Source organism: Carettochelys insculpta, chromosome 4 (assembly GCF_033958435.1).
Source record: "Carettochelys insculpta isolate YL-2023 chromosome 4, ASM3395843v1, whole genome shotgun sequence".
In the NCBI taxonomy this organism is placed as follows: domain Eukaryota; kingdom Metazoa; phylum Chordata; order Testudines; family Carettochelyidae; genus Carettochelys; species Carettochelys insculpta.
This window is the reverse complement of record NC_134140.1, coordinates 43,843,512-43,860,150: the sequence shown is the minus strand read 5'-3', so window position 1 is coordinate 43,860,150 and position 16,639 is coordinate 43,843,512. Positions and strand designations below refer to the sequence as shown.

General features: G+C 38.9%; 1 protein-coding gene across 5 annotated transcripts in view; it reads right to left on the bottom strand.

Moving 5' to 3' along the window:
- N4BP2 (NEDD4 binding protein 2) overlaps positions 1–16,639 on the bottom strand; it is a 62,572-nt gene that overhangs the window by 32,646 nt on the left and 13,287 nt on the right. For 3 of the 5 annotated variants that reach the window (XM_074992634.1, XM_074992635.1, XM_074992637.1), the window contains exons 4-8: positions 12,981–14,226; positions 10,481–10,605; positions 8,607–8,695; positions 3,966–4,042; positions 2,636–2,791 (exon numbers count right to left, since the gene is read on the bottom strand). In XM_074992634.1, the coding sequence (XP_074848735.1) occupies positions 2,636–2,791; positions 3,966–4,042; positions 8,607–8,695; positions 10,481–10,605; positions 12,981–14,226 (1,693 nt within the window). Of the gene's footprint in view, positions 1–2,635; positions 2,792–3,965; positions 4,043–8,606; positions 8,696–10,480; positions 10,606–12,980; positions 14,227–16,074; positions 16,241–16,639 lie in introns of all 5 variants that reach the window. The other 2 variants (XM_074992636.1, XM_074992638.1) reach the window with 2 other exon arrangements.

The following is a 16,639-nucleotide window of genomic DNA, read 5'->3' as shown; positions in this document are numbered from 1 at the left end:
TACTGCTTCCTTCTTTTCGCTAGACCAGTAATCCTGTCAAGGAAGGAAACAGGTAGTGTTTGGAATGATTTGTTTTTGACAAATCTATGCCAAACACTACCTAATTCCTTCTTTGACAGGGCTACGGGCTTAATGAAAAGAAGGAAGCAGTAGACTTGATATATCTTATTTTAGTAAAGCCTTAGAGACAGTTCCTCATGACATTCTCATAAGCATGGATGCAAGTTTTTCATGATATTTAAAAAAAAATTCTGTGATTAAAATAAATAAAAAAATTAAGTTTTTCTGTAATTAAAATTAAATGCTGCACTTCAGTTTCCTTAGCCATAATATATATCGGTAACAGTTGAACACCATGCTTTATGGATATATATTGGAACTTCTCTATCCAATCTAACTGGGACCAGGGCCAGACTGGATAATGAAAAATTTGGATAATCTAGAAAGCAGCATGGTTGCTGCTGACAGACAGGGGTTTCACTATCTAGGGCTCAGGATGTCAGCCCTGGTTAAGATGGAGAGCTGAATAATGGCAGTTCAGGTAAAGAATATATATGTTCTTAGTATATGATATTAGTTTTTGCATTTTGTGAAAAATAATAAAGATTCTCTGTAAAAATGCTAATTCCATGTTTTTACATGGCAAATGGATTTCTAGGATCACTGCTCACAAACAAACTAGAAAAATGTTGTCTAGCTGGAATTACTATAACATGGGTGTATAATTTGGTGAATGCCCCTACTCATTCAATGAGTAGAAGCCAATGGTTTGTTGTTAAAATGAGAGTGAATACATAGTGGGATCCTGCAAAGCTCAATCCTGTGTCCAGTACTAGTCCACATTTTAATCAATGGTTTAAATGACAGAGTGGAGAAATACACTTATAAAATTAGCTGATTACACCAAGCTGGGAGGGAAGGCAAGCACTTAGATGACAGAACTACAATTCAAAATGTCTTACACAAATTTAAAAATTCTTCTGAATTCAGTAACATGAAATTCAATAAAGATAAATACAAAATACACAGTACACTTAAGAAGGAAAAATCAAATGCAAAAACAAAAAAACTGAGCAATAACTGCTAGATAACAGTACTGCTGAAAAGGACCTGGGAGTTACACAGGGTCATAAATTGAACATGTCAATGATGTAATGCAGGTTAAAATAAGGCTTGTGTAATTCCAGATTGTATGAACAAGTGTGTCATATGTAAGACACAGGAGATAACTGTCCTGGCTCTATGCAGATCTCATGACGTGTCAGAGCACTATGTTCAGTTTTGGACGCCACACTGTATAGACTGACATGGACAAATTGGAGAGAGTCCAGAAGACAACAAAAATTATAAAACATTTGGAAAACTTGTCCTATGAGGAAAGGTTAAATTATATGGGCATGCTTAGTTTTAACTAAAGACAACTAAGGATGGACCTGACAACAGCCTTCCAACATGTTACGGTCAATGAGAACAGTGATCAATTGTTTTCTACGTCCACTGAAGGTAATATAAGAAGTAATAGACATAATCTGCAGCAAGCTTAAATATTAGTTTAGTACCCAGAGGCACTAAGACCTCATCTGGGGTGAGTGAAGTCTGTGCTCCACAGCCTCAGCTGAAAGGCAGCTGGCCTTTTGCTCATGTGGCAGAGTGCAGGGCTTTAGACCCTATACTCACAGGTTCTACCCCTGGGGCCAGCAACCCAGGTCTGTCAGCGTTACTTTAGGAAAAAAATTCAGCTATAAGGGTAGATAAGCTCCGGAAGAGGCTTCCAAGGAAGGTTGTAGATTCCCCGTCATCAGAGGTTTTTAAGAACAGGTTGGACAAACACCTGTCCAGGATGGTCTATGTTTACTTGGTCCTGCCTCAGCACAAGTGGGCTGGACTTGTTCAAATCTCAAAGCTCCTTTCAACACTACATTTCTACTATTCTGTTTAAGGGATCCATTTTTCCTCTTAAAAAACTTCATTACACATTTAACAGCTAGTATATAAAAAGAAAAACAAAAACCTATTTTGTATGCCGGGATGTTCCCTCTAATTTTTTCCACCCATAGGCAGAATAAATTTTGTTATGAACATCAAGGCACATGTAGACCTGCACCATCAGTAGAAACACATGCTGCCCAAAGTGGGTGGCTGTGGGCACTCTGCTAATCAGGTGGGCGGCACCTGAATCTCTGCTAGACAACTGCCAAAACAGTCAGTTTACAGAAAACACTGCTCTATGCCCAACAGCGTGTTTCCAGTACAGGAGAAAACAAAGGGAAAAAGTTATGGTTGGTGGACAGTAATAATCTAATGGATTAATAGTGTATGTACCATACAAAAATGGATAAAAGGCCCTTACCTGTTCACTTCTAAAATTCTTAACCTTGTAAAAATAAAAAATAATGAATTTTCACCAAACTGTTTGTACAGCCCTGCATGGATGCAAAACTGGTGTCCACATACACAAAATGATCTGTGGATATCCACATCCATGGATGCAAAAACCCACAGCTATAAAGTAGATATCAGCTGATATGAAGGGTTCTAATTGTTTGGTTTTTCTGGGTTAGGAGGAATTACACAGCTCTGTACCAAAGCTTTTTTATTTAGGAATATTTAGGAATATAAAGCAAGTCAGTCTTACCCATAACATTCTCCCTGACAAGTGTCTTCATTCCAATAAGAATTTTCTGATTCGCCTGGGACAGTAGAATTCAAGATTAAGTTAACAGTAAGGCAACGTTCATATCGCTCCAACATTCGTTTGATCCTTTCTTTAGATATACCATGAATGTTTCGCCTAGAGATTAAAAAAAGATGAAAAAAGGATCATTCCAAATTTTAAAACAAACAAAACATGGAATTATTTCACTTTATGCTGTTATGTTTCTCGTTTTGCCTAATATTATACCTAAGAATTAGGCTAAAATATATGCATCTTAAAACTGCTTTCTGGGATGTAAACCAGATGCTTAGTGTTTCACCTTCTGTTAGACAGGCAAGGATCCAAACTGCATAAGGAGATTCTGGCACCCAGTCCTGTAGGCTATGATCAGTTGAGAACTTCTCAGAGTGGGAAGAAAACATACTTCCTACTCTGATCTCACTGCTTCTGGACATTTGTCTGTGGGTCTTATGCCTCTGAGCAGGATTTTCCACTGATACCGTTATATCTCAGAAAGCAATTTGCTTGGCAACAGCCTAAAAGCATATGTAAATATTGGGCAGTATGACAAGCAGAGGGGAATTGGGGTTGAGGGGAAGGAGTAAGACCCCAAGTAAGTCCTGGCAGCAGGAGATGCTGGTGCCCAACCTCCTCATGGAAGGAAAGAGCTCACAGCTGCTTCTGAAGGATCCACATAAGCACCCATCATCCGAGGGCTGCATCACTTATGTGGTCAAACATGGAAATGCCAAGGAAAAGGTGTAACCAAGCTTCCACTGGTGGTTCAACAGAGCTTGTCTTGCTCACATGAAGTAGTGACTGCTGCTCCAGTGCATAAGGTAGGCAGGACTCTTGGAATCAGGGAGGCCAACAACAGAATAGATAACCTTGGTACAAGGACAGATCTAGTAAAACAAGATAAACCCTGGTTGCTTTCCAGGGGTCATACCGGATCTATCCTTGTGCCTGGATTTCCAAGGGATAATTTAGGGAGGAGTAAACATTTGCACAGCTTTCTGAAGATTTAAAATATCATAAATGCTAACAGTGACTTGCAGGCTGCTAGCTAATTTTTTAAAACTGGATATAAGAACAAATGAAATGAGGAATTTTTCAAACTCTTCATACAGAGTTGTAAGCAGAACAACCAAAATAAAAAGTTAATCAGATGTTTGTTTAATTATTAACAAGGGGATCAATGACATTTTGGAGCCTCAATGACCATTGTCAAGCAAAGAAATATTATTTTACAAAGATAAATGAAAAGTGAAGCAGCCTACTACGGTATTTTCTAGTACAGTATTTTTACCTTTCAAGTTCTTTTGGTTTAAACTTCCACCAAGTATCAGGCTCTCGAAACATGACTTTGTATTTGTACTTCTGAGACTGAATAAATACACAAGTAGAACATAAAATACATCAGTGATGTCATATTTCCATGAAAGAGCATACAATGTTCAAAACAAACATATCAGGTTCACATTTTACAAAACAAGTTAAATACTTAAAAAATACATTACCCATGTACCATGCTTCATTTATGATAATAAAGACAGGGATTTTTAAAAGCAGTCTAGGTTATTTAGATACATAACTTTCCATACAATTAACAAAACATGCCTCATCATCTCAACCAGTCTCTTCATTGCAGAGCTAATTTAGTTTTGTCTAAAACTAAACCTTCTAAAAAAACCTCTCAATATTTTATACCATTTATTTCCTTTTATTAACCCTTTTTTTTTTACTTCAGTTAGCTACACGTGTGGAGCACTCTCTTTTCTAGAATACTATGTGATATCTTCCAAAGGCAAAAAGAAACCTGCTTTCAATCTAACTAAGAGAAATTACTTAGGAGGGGAGTGTCTCTCTCCCCCACCCTGCCCTCTGCAATCTTCCAGACAATTCCTTTTGTCCTGGAGACATACCAAAACACTTCAATGGAAATGGGACTTGAACTCTTTTTCTTGTACTTTCCTGTAACATGCGTTACAGGTTGAAGCTCTCTCATCCTGCACCCTCAGGACCTAACCAGGGCTGAACAAAAAAGAATCTGCCACACCATAGGAGACCAATATTGTCTAGCACATTTCCAAACACTTCCACTGCTTAGGGGCTCTTAGAAAACACTGAGGGGTAAATTAGAACCTTATAATAGCACAGAACATTGAGAGCCCAGGAATGGTAGCAGTTTATTGTTTACACAGGGACTAATGTTGGCTTAATGTTGGTGGTCTAATGTTGGCTCAATGTTAAGTGGTCATACTAATGTTGGCTCAATACAGTGGTCATACTAATGTTGGCTCAATGTTAAGTGGTCATACAGCTAACTAAAAACATGCCAGATTATGGATGTTGTTAGATGAGAGAGTTCCACTCTGTACTATCAGGTAGATAGCCATGAAATAATGGTATTTCAAAAATAGCTTTTTAACACTGTAGCTATGACCAGGTAAAAAATTAGACCCCATTCATCCAAATAATTTTGGAAAGTCCCCTTTTTCACTTGCTTAGCACACCTGGGCTACGTCTACACGTGCCCCAAACTTCGAAATGGCCATGCAAATGGCCATTTCGAAGTTTACTAATGAAGCGCTGAAATGCATATTCAGCGCGTCATTAGCATGCGGGCGGCAGCAGCGCTTCGAAATTGACGCGCCTTGCCGCCGCGCGGCGCATCCAGACGGGGCTCCTTTTCGAAAGGGCCCCGCCTACTTCGAAGTCCCCTTATTCCCATGAGCTCCCATGGGAATAAGGGGACTTCGAAGTAGGCGGGGCCCTTTCGAAAAGGAGCCCCGTCTGGACGCGCTGCGCGGCGGCAGGGCGCGTCAATTTCGAAGCGCTGCTGCCGCCCGCATGCTAATGAAGCGCTGAATATGCATTTCAGCGCTTCATTAGTAAACTTCGAAATGGCCATTTGCATGGCCATTTCGAAGTTTGGGGCACGTGTAGACACGGCCCTGGTGAGGAGGACTGGACTTGAGGACCCCTCAAGGTCCCCTCCAGCTCTACATTTGTATGATTCTGTGCAATAAAGTTAGAATATTTTTTCATTAACCACTTCAATACTGTGTTCAACTAATTTGAGCAAAGAAGTGTTTTATACCTATAAGGGCATTTATGCATAGATAAATCCTGAGGAGACCTTCTTATTTTTTAAGTTATGATGCTGAGAAGTACCAGCCTCACAGTACTGCTCATGTAAGTCCTCTATTTAATCAACAAAACCAGTTACAATACAGGAAGTGGCAGCAGAAGGTTCTAACACTTTCCCACTGACGTGCCCTACACCAAGATCAGCATGAAAACTTCTTGGGGTAAGAAAGTTCATCAATTCTCATCCAACTCTTGGCTGAGTCTGCCAAAGAATTTGACAATTACTCTAATTTGAGGTTTGGTTTGATCACAATACCGACATGGGCAAACTTTAAAACTAGGTTTCAATACCGTATCACAAGTGGAAGACTGCACTTTCAGACTGCAGTTTGCCCCTGAGGTAAGGGGCTAGATGACGACTGGCAAGGGTCTGCTGAGGCCAGGTGGCTATCCTGGTTCAGGGTTCCCTAAGAGGGGAGGACTCCAGAGAGTGGGGGTACTGCAGCAGGGCATTAGCCTGAAGGAAGGGCCCCACGGTTTGGGAGGAACACAGGTGCTGACATAAGTGAGTGGAGAACAGACAAGAAAGTAACAGCAGGTGAGACACTGTCCAGAATAGGGCGTTCCAGCAGCTGATGAGCTAAAATCCCTGAGCAAGCAGCAGGATACAGCAACACCACGAGTCTCGCCTGGTTACAGGCTCCAAATACAGAAGAACCAGAAGAATGCTGTGAATTTCTTCCATTCCAAAGTCCCGGTCTTCTCTAGCAAATTAGGTCTGCCTAATTATGTAGCTCAGGAAAAATCCACAGTTCTGACTAGAGTAGTTAAGCCCACATTCGTCCCTACGTAAACAGTGCTAGTTCAATAGAAGAATTCTTCCATTAATCCAGGTAGCTACAGTCTCTTGGGAACATAGATTATCAATACCAAAGGGAGTATCACTCCCATCACTATAGGTGGTGTCTACACAAAAGTGCTACAGCAGTGCAAGTACAGTGTTTTAAGTGCAGGCAAGCCCTAAGACACCACTGCCACAAAGGACTGAGATCCCTAAACTTACACTGAGGTCAATGGAATAGCTCCTCAGATGACATATATTTCACAGCTTCACAGGGGAACTATGACAACCAGCATTACAGCAATCAGCATTATTGGCACTAAGGACTTCATAGAATTGCGAGCTAAATGATCAGAAGATGAAGATAAGACAATGACAGGAGCACAAGTTACAACATTATTGTTACCATTACAGCAGCATTATTTTGACCAAATATCAACCATATTTGACCAAGTATCAACTCAGTAGCAAGGCTGATTCATCTTGCCTGCCTTCAAGTGTGCTAGCAGTGTTTCATAACTGCTTATTAAGCTATGAAAAGCTTTATAAATAGCCTCATCTATATCCTAATAAAATCCTGTAATATTGCTACTTAAACACTTCATTAAGATTTCCAGTTGTATATTTCTTCCAATATTTAAGTTAAATAAAAGACCACAGACCAATTTAATCTTTAAATCACCATTTAAGACACAATTCCTATGTGAAATGTATGAACGGTAATCCAGCAAATAAGCATATAAGAAAGGCCATACTGGATAAGACCAAAGTTTCATCTAGCCCAGTATCCTGTCTTCCAACAGTGGCCACTTCCAGGTACCCGAGAGGGAATGAACAGAACAGGTAACCTTCAAGTGATCCATTACCTTTTGCTCCCTCTCAGCTTCTGACAAACACAAGGTAGGGATACCAACCCTGCCTATCCTGACTATTTAATAGCCATTCACGGACCTAGCCTCAACGAAGTTATCTAGTTCTTTTTTGAACCCTGTTAGTCTGGCCTTCACAACATCCTCTGGCAGGGAGCTCCACAGACTGACTGTGAACTGTATGAAGAAATACTTCCTTTTATTTGTTTTAAACCTGCTGCCTATTAATTTCATATGGTGATCCCTAGCTCTTGTGTGTGAAAAGGAGTAAATAGCACCTCCTTTTCTCTTTTCTCTAAACCAGTCACGATTTTGTAAGATCTGTCATATCCCTCCTTAGTCGTCTCTTTTCCAAGCTGAAAAGTCCCAGTCTTAATGTCTCCTCATACAGAAGCCACTCCATACTCCTTATCATTTTGACGTACTTTTCTAATTCCAATATATCTTTTTGAGATGAGGCAACTACATATTCACCTAGTATTCAAGATGTGGGAACATCATGGATTTATACAGAGGCAATATGGTATTCTCTGTCCTATTACCTATCCCGTTCTTAATGATTCCCAACATTGTTAACTTTTCTGTCACTGCACATTGAGTGGATGTTTTCAGAGGACTATCCACAATAACTCCAAGATCCCTTTCTTGAGTGGTAACAGCTAATTTAGACCTTATAATTTTATACGTATAGTTATCCAGGTTTCAGGAAAATATAGGAGAAAGCTACGCTGCCACTTGTCACTTGGCCCTTTTGTCACTGAACTACACTGGATGTCAAATTTAGGAAGAGTCAGAGACTGTATTCTTTTCATGTTGTAGAGCACCACCAACCTCATTGTTGGTAGTCAGCTAATACGAGCAGTAAGAAAAACTAATGGTTTTTGATCATATATGGTGAAAAACAGAATCCAGCTTATTCTGCAAAATGTGTATTTGCAGTAAAAAACATTTGAAGTTGACAGATGCTACTCTCAGACCTACACATTTAATTATATGTTACCAGTTTTGCATACTTTTTTGATTGTGCGCTTCAACCAATTCTTGTTGAACCTGCACAAAAGCTGCATTGAGCCCTATAATGTCACTTTAAAATGTTCTCAGGTTGGTTACCAATCTCTTTCCACATCTCTCAAATCATCATACTAACCAAAGCAACATAAGGCTTCATCTCCCATGCCTGTATGTTTGTGTTGTCTATTATTATAGGAGAGATTCTCTTTTCAAATGCTTCTTTGGCTGAAAGACACACACGTAAAAAAGTGAGCTATGGTTAATTTCTTGATAATAAAATGGACATCAAATGTTGTATTTTAAAAAATTTAAATACACCATATTTAACCAGCTATCAAAATAACTATTTTTGGAGTCTAATCTCTGCCACCCAAGCACATTTTTTATTTAAACTCCCAAGCCTCCCAACATAAAAACTATAATTTTATTACACACTTAAATAACATATGTATGATAATAAAGGAATGGAAATACAGACGCATAATGCACCAATATGACTAATCAGTAAATTTTACTAAAAACTACATGATCACCTTCAAGTGGACTTTGTTGCATACAAAATTCTTGGATTTATAACAGTCTTAAGTCCACTCTGTGCAAACTGTATAAAATATGAAAAAAAATAGTGTAGTTTTTTTACACATACTAAAATTATCATCAGTTGCTTTAAAAAAAAAACAAAAAGGCAGTATTAAAGTAGCCAGAACAAGCAGTTCCAGTTAAGTATGTGCTTAACTATAAACCCATTTTTGAATAGGTTTAGAATATGGCTACAAAAAACTTCCTGTTTAAAATTTAACATGTAAAAGCTTTAAAAATAATTACTTAATGAAGAATTTTAGGAGGATAAACAAAAAAAAACCTTTTAGTTGATGAAATTGTGGTTTATTGGTTTCCTCTATTTTTGGTTGCTTCCTAATTTTTGTCAGCAATGTAGTACTCTATAAAGAACATTAGTTCACAGGCAGAGAAAAGATCTGGATAGATTCCACATGTATAAAGCACCTGTGTTCATAGATAGCATTTGAGTTCAAATAATGATTATTGACCTTAATCTTGGAAGGAAATCCTCTTGGCTGCATCTAAACTATCAAGTCCTTTTGGAAAATCAGGCCCTCTTCTGAAAGAGCAAGCTGAGCTTCCACACACAGAATGCACTTTCAAATTCCTTCATCCGGAGGCCCTCATCCTCTCTCAAATGAGGGAGAGCACATTTTTCCAAAAGAGTCTTTCAGAAAAAAAAGTGTGTGCAGATGCTTTGGGGGCCCTTTGTTCAAAAAGGTGGCCCTCATGGTGCCGGATTTTTCAGTCCTGGCCCGTTCTTTTGAAAGGGGGGGACTGTGTGGATGCTCTTTTTCGAAAGAGCAGATTGCTCTTTTGATCCACTTTTTTGCATGTAGGTGTGCTCTTTCAAAAGATCTTCTGGAAGAGAGCTTGCAGAAGATTATCTTTCAACAGATCACTGTAGTGTAGATGCGGCCCTTGAGAGCTAGCACAGATTACCAGTTGACAAATAAAACCTAATGTATATATATCCCACTATAATTTCAAGAGAAAACAATCCTTCAGTGCAGAAGACATTTGTTAGCCAACAGCACATTAGGCAAACTCCATCTGCACTGCAGATTCACTACCTGATGCTTCTTTGGCTGAAAGACACACACGTAAAAGATAACAAAAGGGACATCAAATGTTGTATTTTAAAAAGTACATCTGATGAAGTGTTTTTTATCCACAATGCCCAAAAAATCTGTTAGTCTTTATGGTGCCATAGAATTCCTTGCTGCTTTTGCAAACAGAGACTAATACGACTACCTCTCTGTGACTTACTTAGCACATTAGATAGGCCATTCTGGAATCTAGGGGTTTATTTTTATTGATATTATTTAAAATTTGTACCTCCAAAAGGGATTACAGTTGATCCTATCGTAAAACTACAGAAAAGTCTGTTTTTATAATAGCTTTCAGCAATCTGCAAAGCATTTAAGTAATCGCCTATATAATTCTTACCACGTTTCCTGTTCCACTCATGTGCTTCTCCTAAACAATTTGCATCATACTGATATTGCCCATTTTTGTAAAAGTAATCATCAGTACTAAGAACAATTCCACTTGGGTTATCCTCAAGCAAAGTCCTGTGAAATATCACAAAGACAAAACAGTATATTTTTTCAGTTTTTGTCCCCTTCTATCAACAATATATGCAAACCAAATATTAACTCCTTTTAGGCTCACTTAAGATATACAACAGAAAATGGCTTAGTGATCTAAGCTTCAGGTTCTAAAAATCAGATTTCATTCTTAGCAAGACTGCTTCACCTCTACCTTCTTCCACTACAGAAAAATTATGTTTCATGGAGTACACTGTTTACAGATTTTTTTAAATAAGACCTTCTAAACAGAAGACTTGTCTTCTCTTAATAGATACTAAAGATCCTATAGCAGTTTCTGGAAGGGTGCTTTGGTGCCTTCAGAATTTCTCTTTATATCACAGAGCGCTACATGGGCTTGTATATGACCTGGCTGGTGCTGGATGAGAGAATTTGCAGACAGAAGGTCAATATTTTCTAGCACACTATCAATACTTCCACTGTTTACTGAGCTCTTAGAAGACCTTTAGAGGGTAAATTACGGCTCAGTAACAGTACATAACACCAAGAGCCAGGACTAGTGGCTATAAACAAACTTTATGGGACCACAGGAAACTCAGCACACATCCATGATAAATGGTCATCCAGCTAACGAAAATCCTACCAGATTATGTATGTTGCCAGATGAGAGAGTTCTGGATTAGAGAGGATCAGCCTGTAGTAGATGTGTCACAGTGACAAGAGTTACTAACTCCTGCACACAGGAGTTCATTCCTGGGGCACAGGAAGCAAATCCACCTGATGGAAGGTTCAGCCCCAGGGAGATGGTAAGCAACAACTGTCACACTTTAATGGGCCCGTTATAGGCATGTGGTCACTTATGAAAACAGCTGCTGGAAAACATCCTATATATGTAGCTCATCCTGTTCCTACCACCAAAGTGGAAAAGAGAGGTTTTGGAGAGAAGAACAAAAGAGGGTAGAGAAGGACAAAGCCTCTGTGTTGGTCATTGTAGGCCTTTCCAAATCTTGGAACTCTCTCGTTTTGGAGGCAGAATTCCCTTATTTTTTCAAGGCAGCTGTGGATGGGAGGAACATCATGCCCTGCTGGAAGAATGAGCAGACATACTATGTATCCCAAGTAGTCTATGCAGGAGAAGCTTGTGCTGGGAATGACAGGACCCTCAAATGTTTCTAATGGATGGGGACAGTTTAAGCAATTGAAAAAAATAGAAAATACAGAGAAAAGTAGTTTTGCGTATAAACATATCTAAGGGGAGGGTGAGGATGACATCTGAAGAATTCATACTGTAGAGTAAGAGAAAAGAAATTAAAGGACTGACTTCACAGAAAAAATGCAAGTGAAAGAAAAATAATCCTAAAGGAGTAAAATATTTTTAAAAAAAAAATCTAACAACAGAAAAATAAGTATCTGTATTTAGTTATATAATTCTGCCTCAAGTCCCACACAAAGTTTTGTTTGCATAATTAGCAGTATGTCATATCTGTAGAGGTCTGAAACAGAGTACTATACATATATTAAAGGTCTAATTGTCAAAAACCTTTATAGAGGTTGCACAGGAAACAAGGAGCTGGATTCTCAAGTCCACTATGCATTACTTATTTGGTATTAAACAAACAGGCCAGAGATTTCCACAAAATACTGCCCAGAGAAATATCAGCAATTGTAAACTTATCAGACCTGACATACTCCCAGCTAACCCTAACTTTGATACTATGCAGAAGTGGGGGCATGTCAGAGATGACCAAGGAACAAGAGGAACAGGGTGGAGCTGAGTGCTATCAAAACTGATCCTCTGCTAGCATAAACTTTATTATGGAGCTTTCACCAGTGACAGACAGAGTAGGCCCCCAAATACTTTAACCTCCACCAGCAACCACTGGCCAAGGATCAAGGAGATACAACCAGTTCAACTCCCTGCAGTCACAAATGTCCACTAGGTCTAAGTGCAGCTTGCATATAATCATGAACTGGGGCTTAAATAGAACCATTTGCAAACACCAGAAAACTATTTTTTATTATTGTTTTCTCTTGTTAATAAATCCTACAGATACAGTCAGGAACCAAGGCTAGGCTGTGGTTGGAGCCAGGGTCAGGAGTGGGACTGGTGCTGCAGCTGAGGCCTCAGATGGGAACGTGGACCCTGTCGGGGCAGGGACATGGTTGGGGCTGTAAGCCAGGAGGTGCAGTTGGAAGCATGTCCACAGCTGGCAGCCGCAGCCAAGAGTAGCGCTGCAGCTGAAGACCATGGTTGTACTTGTTGGTTGTGTTGGAACCAGAGTGGAGCTGGGGGTAGAACAGATCAGGCTGGTACTCCCTTCCCACCCCCCGTGAAGACTGACCTGGGAACTACTGTGCTAAGTGATTTCTCTTATAAACACATAACATAAATGTTCTACCTTGCCAAAAAAGATTTTCCTGATCCTGGGACCCCTCTGAGAAGAACAAGTATTTGACCTACAAGATGTGTCTTTTTTCTCATCGCTGGACAAACAGCTGGTTGGTGTACTTGAGAGAGGTTCATTTCCGGGATTCCATCTCGACTTCCCCATACCTTCAGTGAAGTGCTGCTATCCCAGACATGGGAAACCCCTTTGCCATATGTCCTGTACTCTGAAACAGGTCTCCATTGTCCAGGACTGAGAGCTACTGGAGTTACAAAGCTGTGATTTTCACCTGATGGATAAAATACAGGAGTCTCTGGATTCCAAGGAGGTTGAGAAGGTTGCTGTGGTCGTGGAGAAAAAAGCAAATTCCATCCCTGATGGACATCTGCATGTTGGGGTAATTTAAAAGTGTATCCTTTAGCAGACGTGAACTCTTCAGGGAGAGGAATGCTTTTGTGGCCACTACAAACAGCCATAACACGTTGCTGGTGCTGAAGGTATTTTGAGCTGGAATTTCCGCTAGCAGTGGCACCAGCTTCTTCAAGTCCCTGGAAGAAATTACCAGAAGCATCATTCAAACTTTCATTGTCTGAAACAACATTCTGTGATTGACCCAGATTTCTACAAGCCAGTTCCAAGTTTGTTGGTTTAATGACTTCTGGAGCATTGTCTGTGTCAACGTTTGGCAAACTGGAGCTTACCGATACGTGTATAAAAATGTCATTTTCGGCTGATGAACTATCCTGTGTTGGAATGCTAGATATATTTATAGGTGGTTGGGAAGATGCAGGACATTCTGAGTTTAACACAGAGAAGTTTTCTAATTTCTCATTCTCTGTCTCTGCTTGCTGCAGAGAAAGCATGACATTAAACCCTAAACTGGATTTTTCCCTCTCAGGAAATTCATTAATGCCATAAGAATTATTCTGGTCCAGTGTCATAGGCTGCTTTCGTGTGATTTCGTCATTTGTGGAATTATAAAATTTCTCTCTTAGACTGAATTTCTCAAAAGCAGTTTGTATCAAGGAATCAAGCTCTCCAGTCAGATGAATATCAGATGATGGGATCTTTTCTGGTTCCTTAACGTTCACAATATTGTCTTTTGTAAAACTTTCTTCCACTATTTCCTTTGCAACAGAGCTTTGCTGACTAAGAAGAGACAGAGATGATGCTACTGAATCAAAACCTGAGACTTTTGAAGCTGTGACTCCCTTAGCAGCTGTGGAAAGTTCTAGCAGACAATCCATAGCACTTTCAACTGTTAAGTAAAATAAAGAAAAGAAATCAAAGAAAATAGTAAGCAACACAGCCTGAATTATAAATTATTTTAATTGGATTAAATTTAAGAAACATTACAACAAACCCTGAATTTCAAAGAGAGAAAACATAAAATGTACCCATTAATTTTCTAACACACTTTCCCATCACTTTTATAACAAACATTGCTCACTAGAAAACAAGACCCAATTTAATCTGCAAACAATACAATACAACAGCAATATGCAAAAAAGTACATGAAATGTGAAGCTAAATTTAACTCTGAGTATAAAGGAAAAGATTACAAAACAGATTAAATGGAATACCTGTTTCTGTTATCTAACAGGTGAAATAGAATGCAAGAAATTGAAATTGTCACTAAAAAGAGAACTGTAGAGATAAAAAGAAAAAGGGATATTGACACAGAAACCTTTTTAGCTATACCCAAGAGTACTGAAAAGCATCAATGACATAAATAAATAAATGGGCAGGGAAAAGCACAGGAATATCCAGGTGACAAAAATTACCTGGAACTTTTCCATTTATTCCAAAAGGCAAGGTAGAAAGAAACTGTACACTATAGGAAGAAAAACCCTCTCTTTCAGCACAGGTGGGTAGATACTCCTTTTTATTTAGCGACTATGTCTAGTTTTTCCTCCTTGGTTATTGCTCTAACTACCACTCCATAAAGGAAGTGATAATAAGTTTCCCTTTTTGAATCTGTCTGCAGGAGAAGGATAATAAAATACAGCCAAACCCCACTCCTCCATGTCAAAGATGACAGAATAAATCTAGCAAGAAAACAATCAAACTTTTTCTTTTGCTCCCTTTCTTCTTACTTGATCCCTCAGAATAGTTGAACAGATGTATCTGAAAAGTACACCAGCCAAAAATGTATAGAAAAACAAAACAAGGAATATACTAAAAAGGACAAGAAAGACTGGAGATGTTTAAAAATACACCCCAACACACAGATACACTCTTGCATGTGCATAACCCCAAACAAATAGAAAAAAGTTAAAGCTAAACAAAGAGAAGTCTTAATGCTTCAAATAATTTGTTTAAAACCCAGTTTCTTTGCTAACATATTGTTTATGAAGTCTGCTTCTTTTAGCAGGTCACACAAATAGTCTGTGTGGGTGGGTGTCACTGTTTTTTATTCTGGAAGCATTATCTTTGTAGATAGATTATTTTGCATAAAACGCGTCACTGTTACACTTTACTTATCTACCAAAATTAATGCAAATGACAATTCCCTTAGTGGCAGTGTTCCCTGTAAGCTGTGCACTTGTGCGTCCATTCTGGACAGATTCAATACCACCCGACTGAAAAGCACAGGGCCCATGGTTAGATTTTTTGTTTCTACTGGTGGTGCAAATTTGCATGTCTTGGTGCACATAAAACAATTTATTCTGCACATGAATAGAAAAGATTAAAGGAAACATTGCTTTGTGGGTACATTAATACTTCATGTGTACCCTACAGTCAACTTCAAGATAAATATTATTTTATAACACATTTTTAAAAAACAAAAAAAAAAAAGTAACATGTGATAATCAGTTTAATTTTATAAGGAATAAGAATTATACAACAAAAGGGTGCGAAATGTTTAAATTTATCTAAGTGTCTACACTTAACATTCAAGGCAGCATTTAGGTTAGATAACAATAACAAGTGACGAGCTTTCAGATATTTCAAGACATTTCATTCTTTACCTTTCTTGGAAATATGTCAGGTAAAATCCAGCTTAATTGTGTATTATTTATTATATACAGCTAAAATATTTTCGTTTGCCATCCCCACCAGAAAATAACTCCTCCTGAACTTAACTCTGCATCTTCCCCATTACCTGTTTGTCAAAGTCCAGTGAACTTCCACTTAGAATCACCAAGGAAACAGAAAATTGATCACACAAAAACAGAAGGGATCCACCAGAAAGAGTGAAGGAAGGTAAGGAATTTGAGATAGGGGAACCCGCAAAAGAATGTGAGGGAAGGAAAGCAGTCCAGTGGAGCCTGCAAAACAGATAACATGCATCCTGCATGAACTGGGCCCCAAGGAAGCAAATCTCAGTGATGCTGGAACAAAATGGGAGTGTAAAAACCCCCACAAAACTCTGTTATGAGTGTACTCCAGTTAGTTAAATTCACACTAGTGTTAGGTAACATACACTCATACAGAATGTGGGACAGTCTTATGTACTGGCTAAAGCTCAGTAATGGCAATCAGGAAAGCAGGGTTCTCTTCTCTCCCCAATTATGCCAGTCTTGCTGTGTGGTCCAAGACAAGCTACTTAACTTCATTACATAAAACATATTATCACTTACCAGAATTATCAAAATGCTATGAATCTGAGAATCCTATATGGCTGCCATGTTACAAAACCCCCACCTGCTTCTGCCCAGGTGAACTTT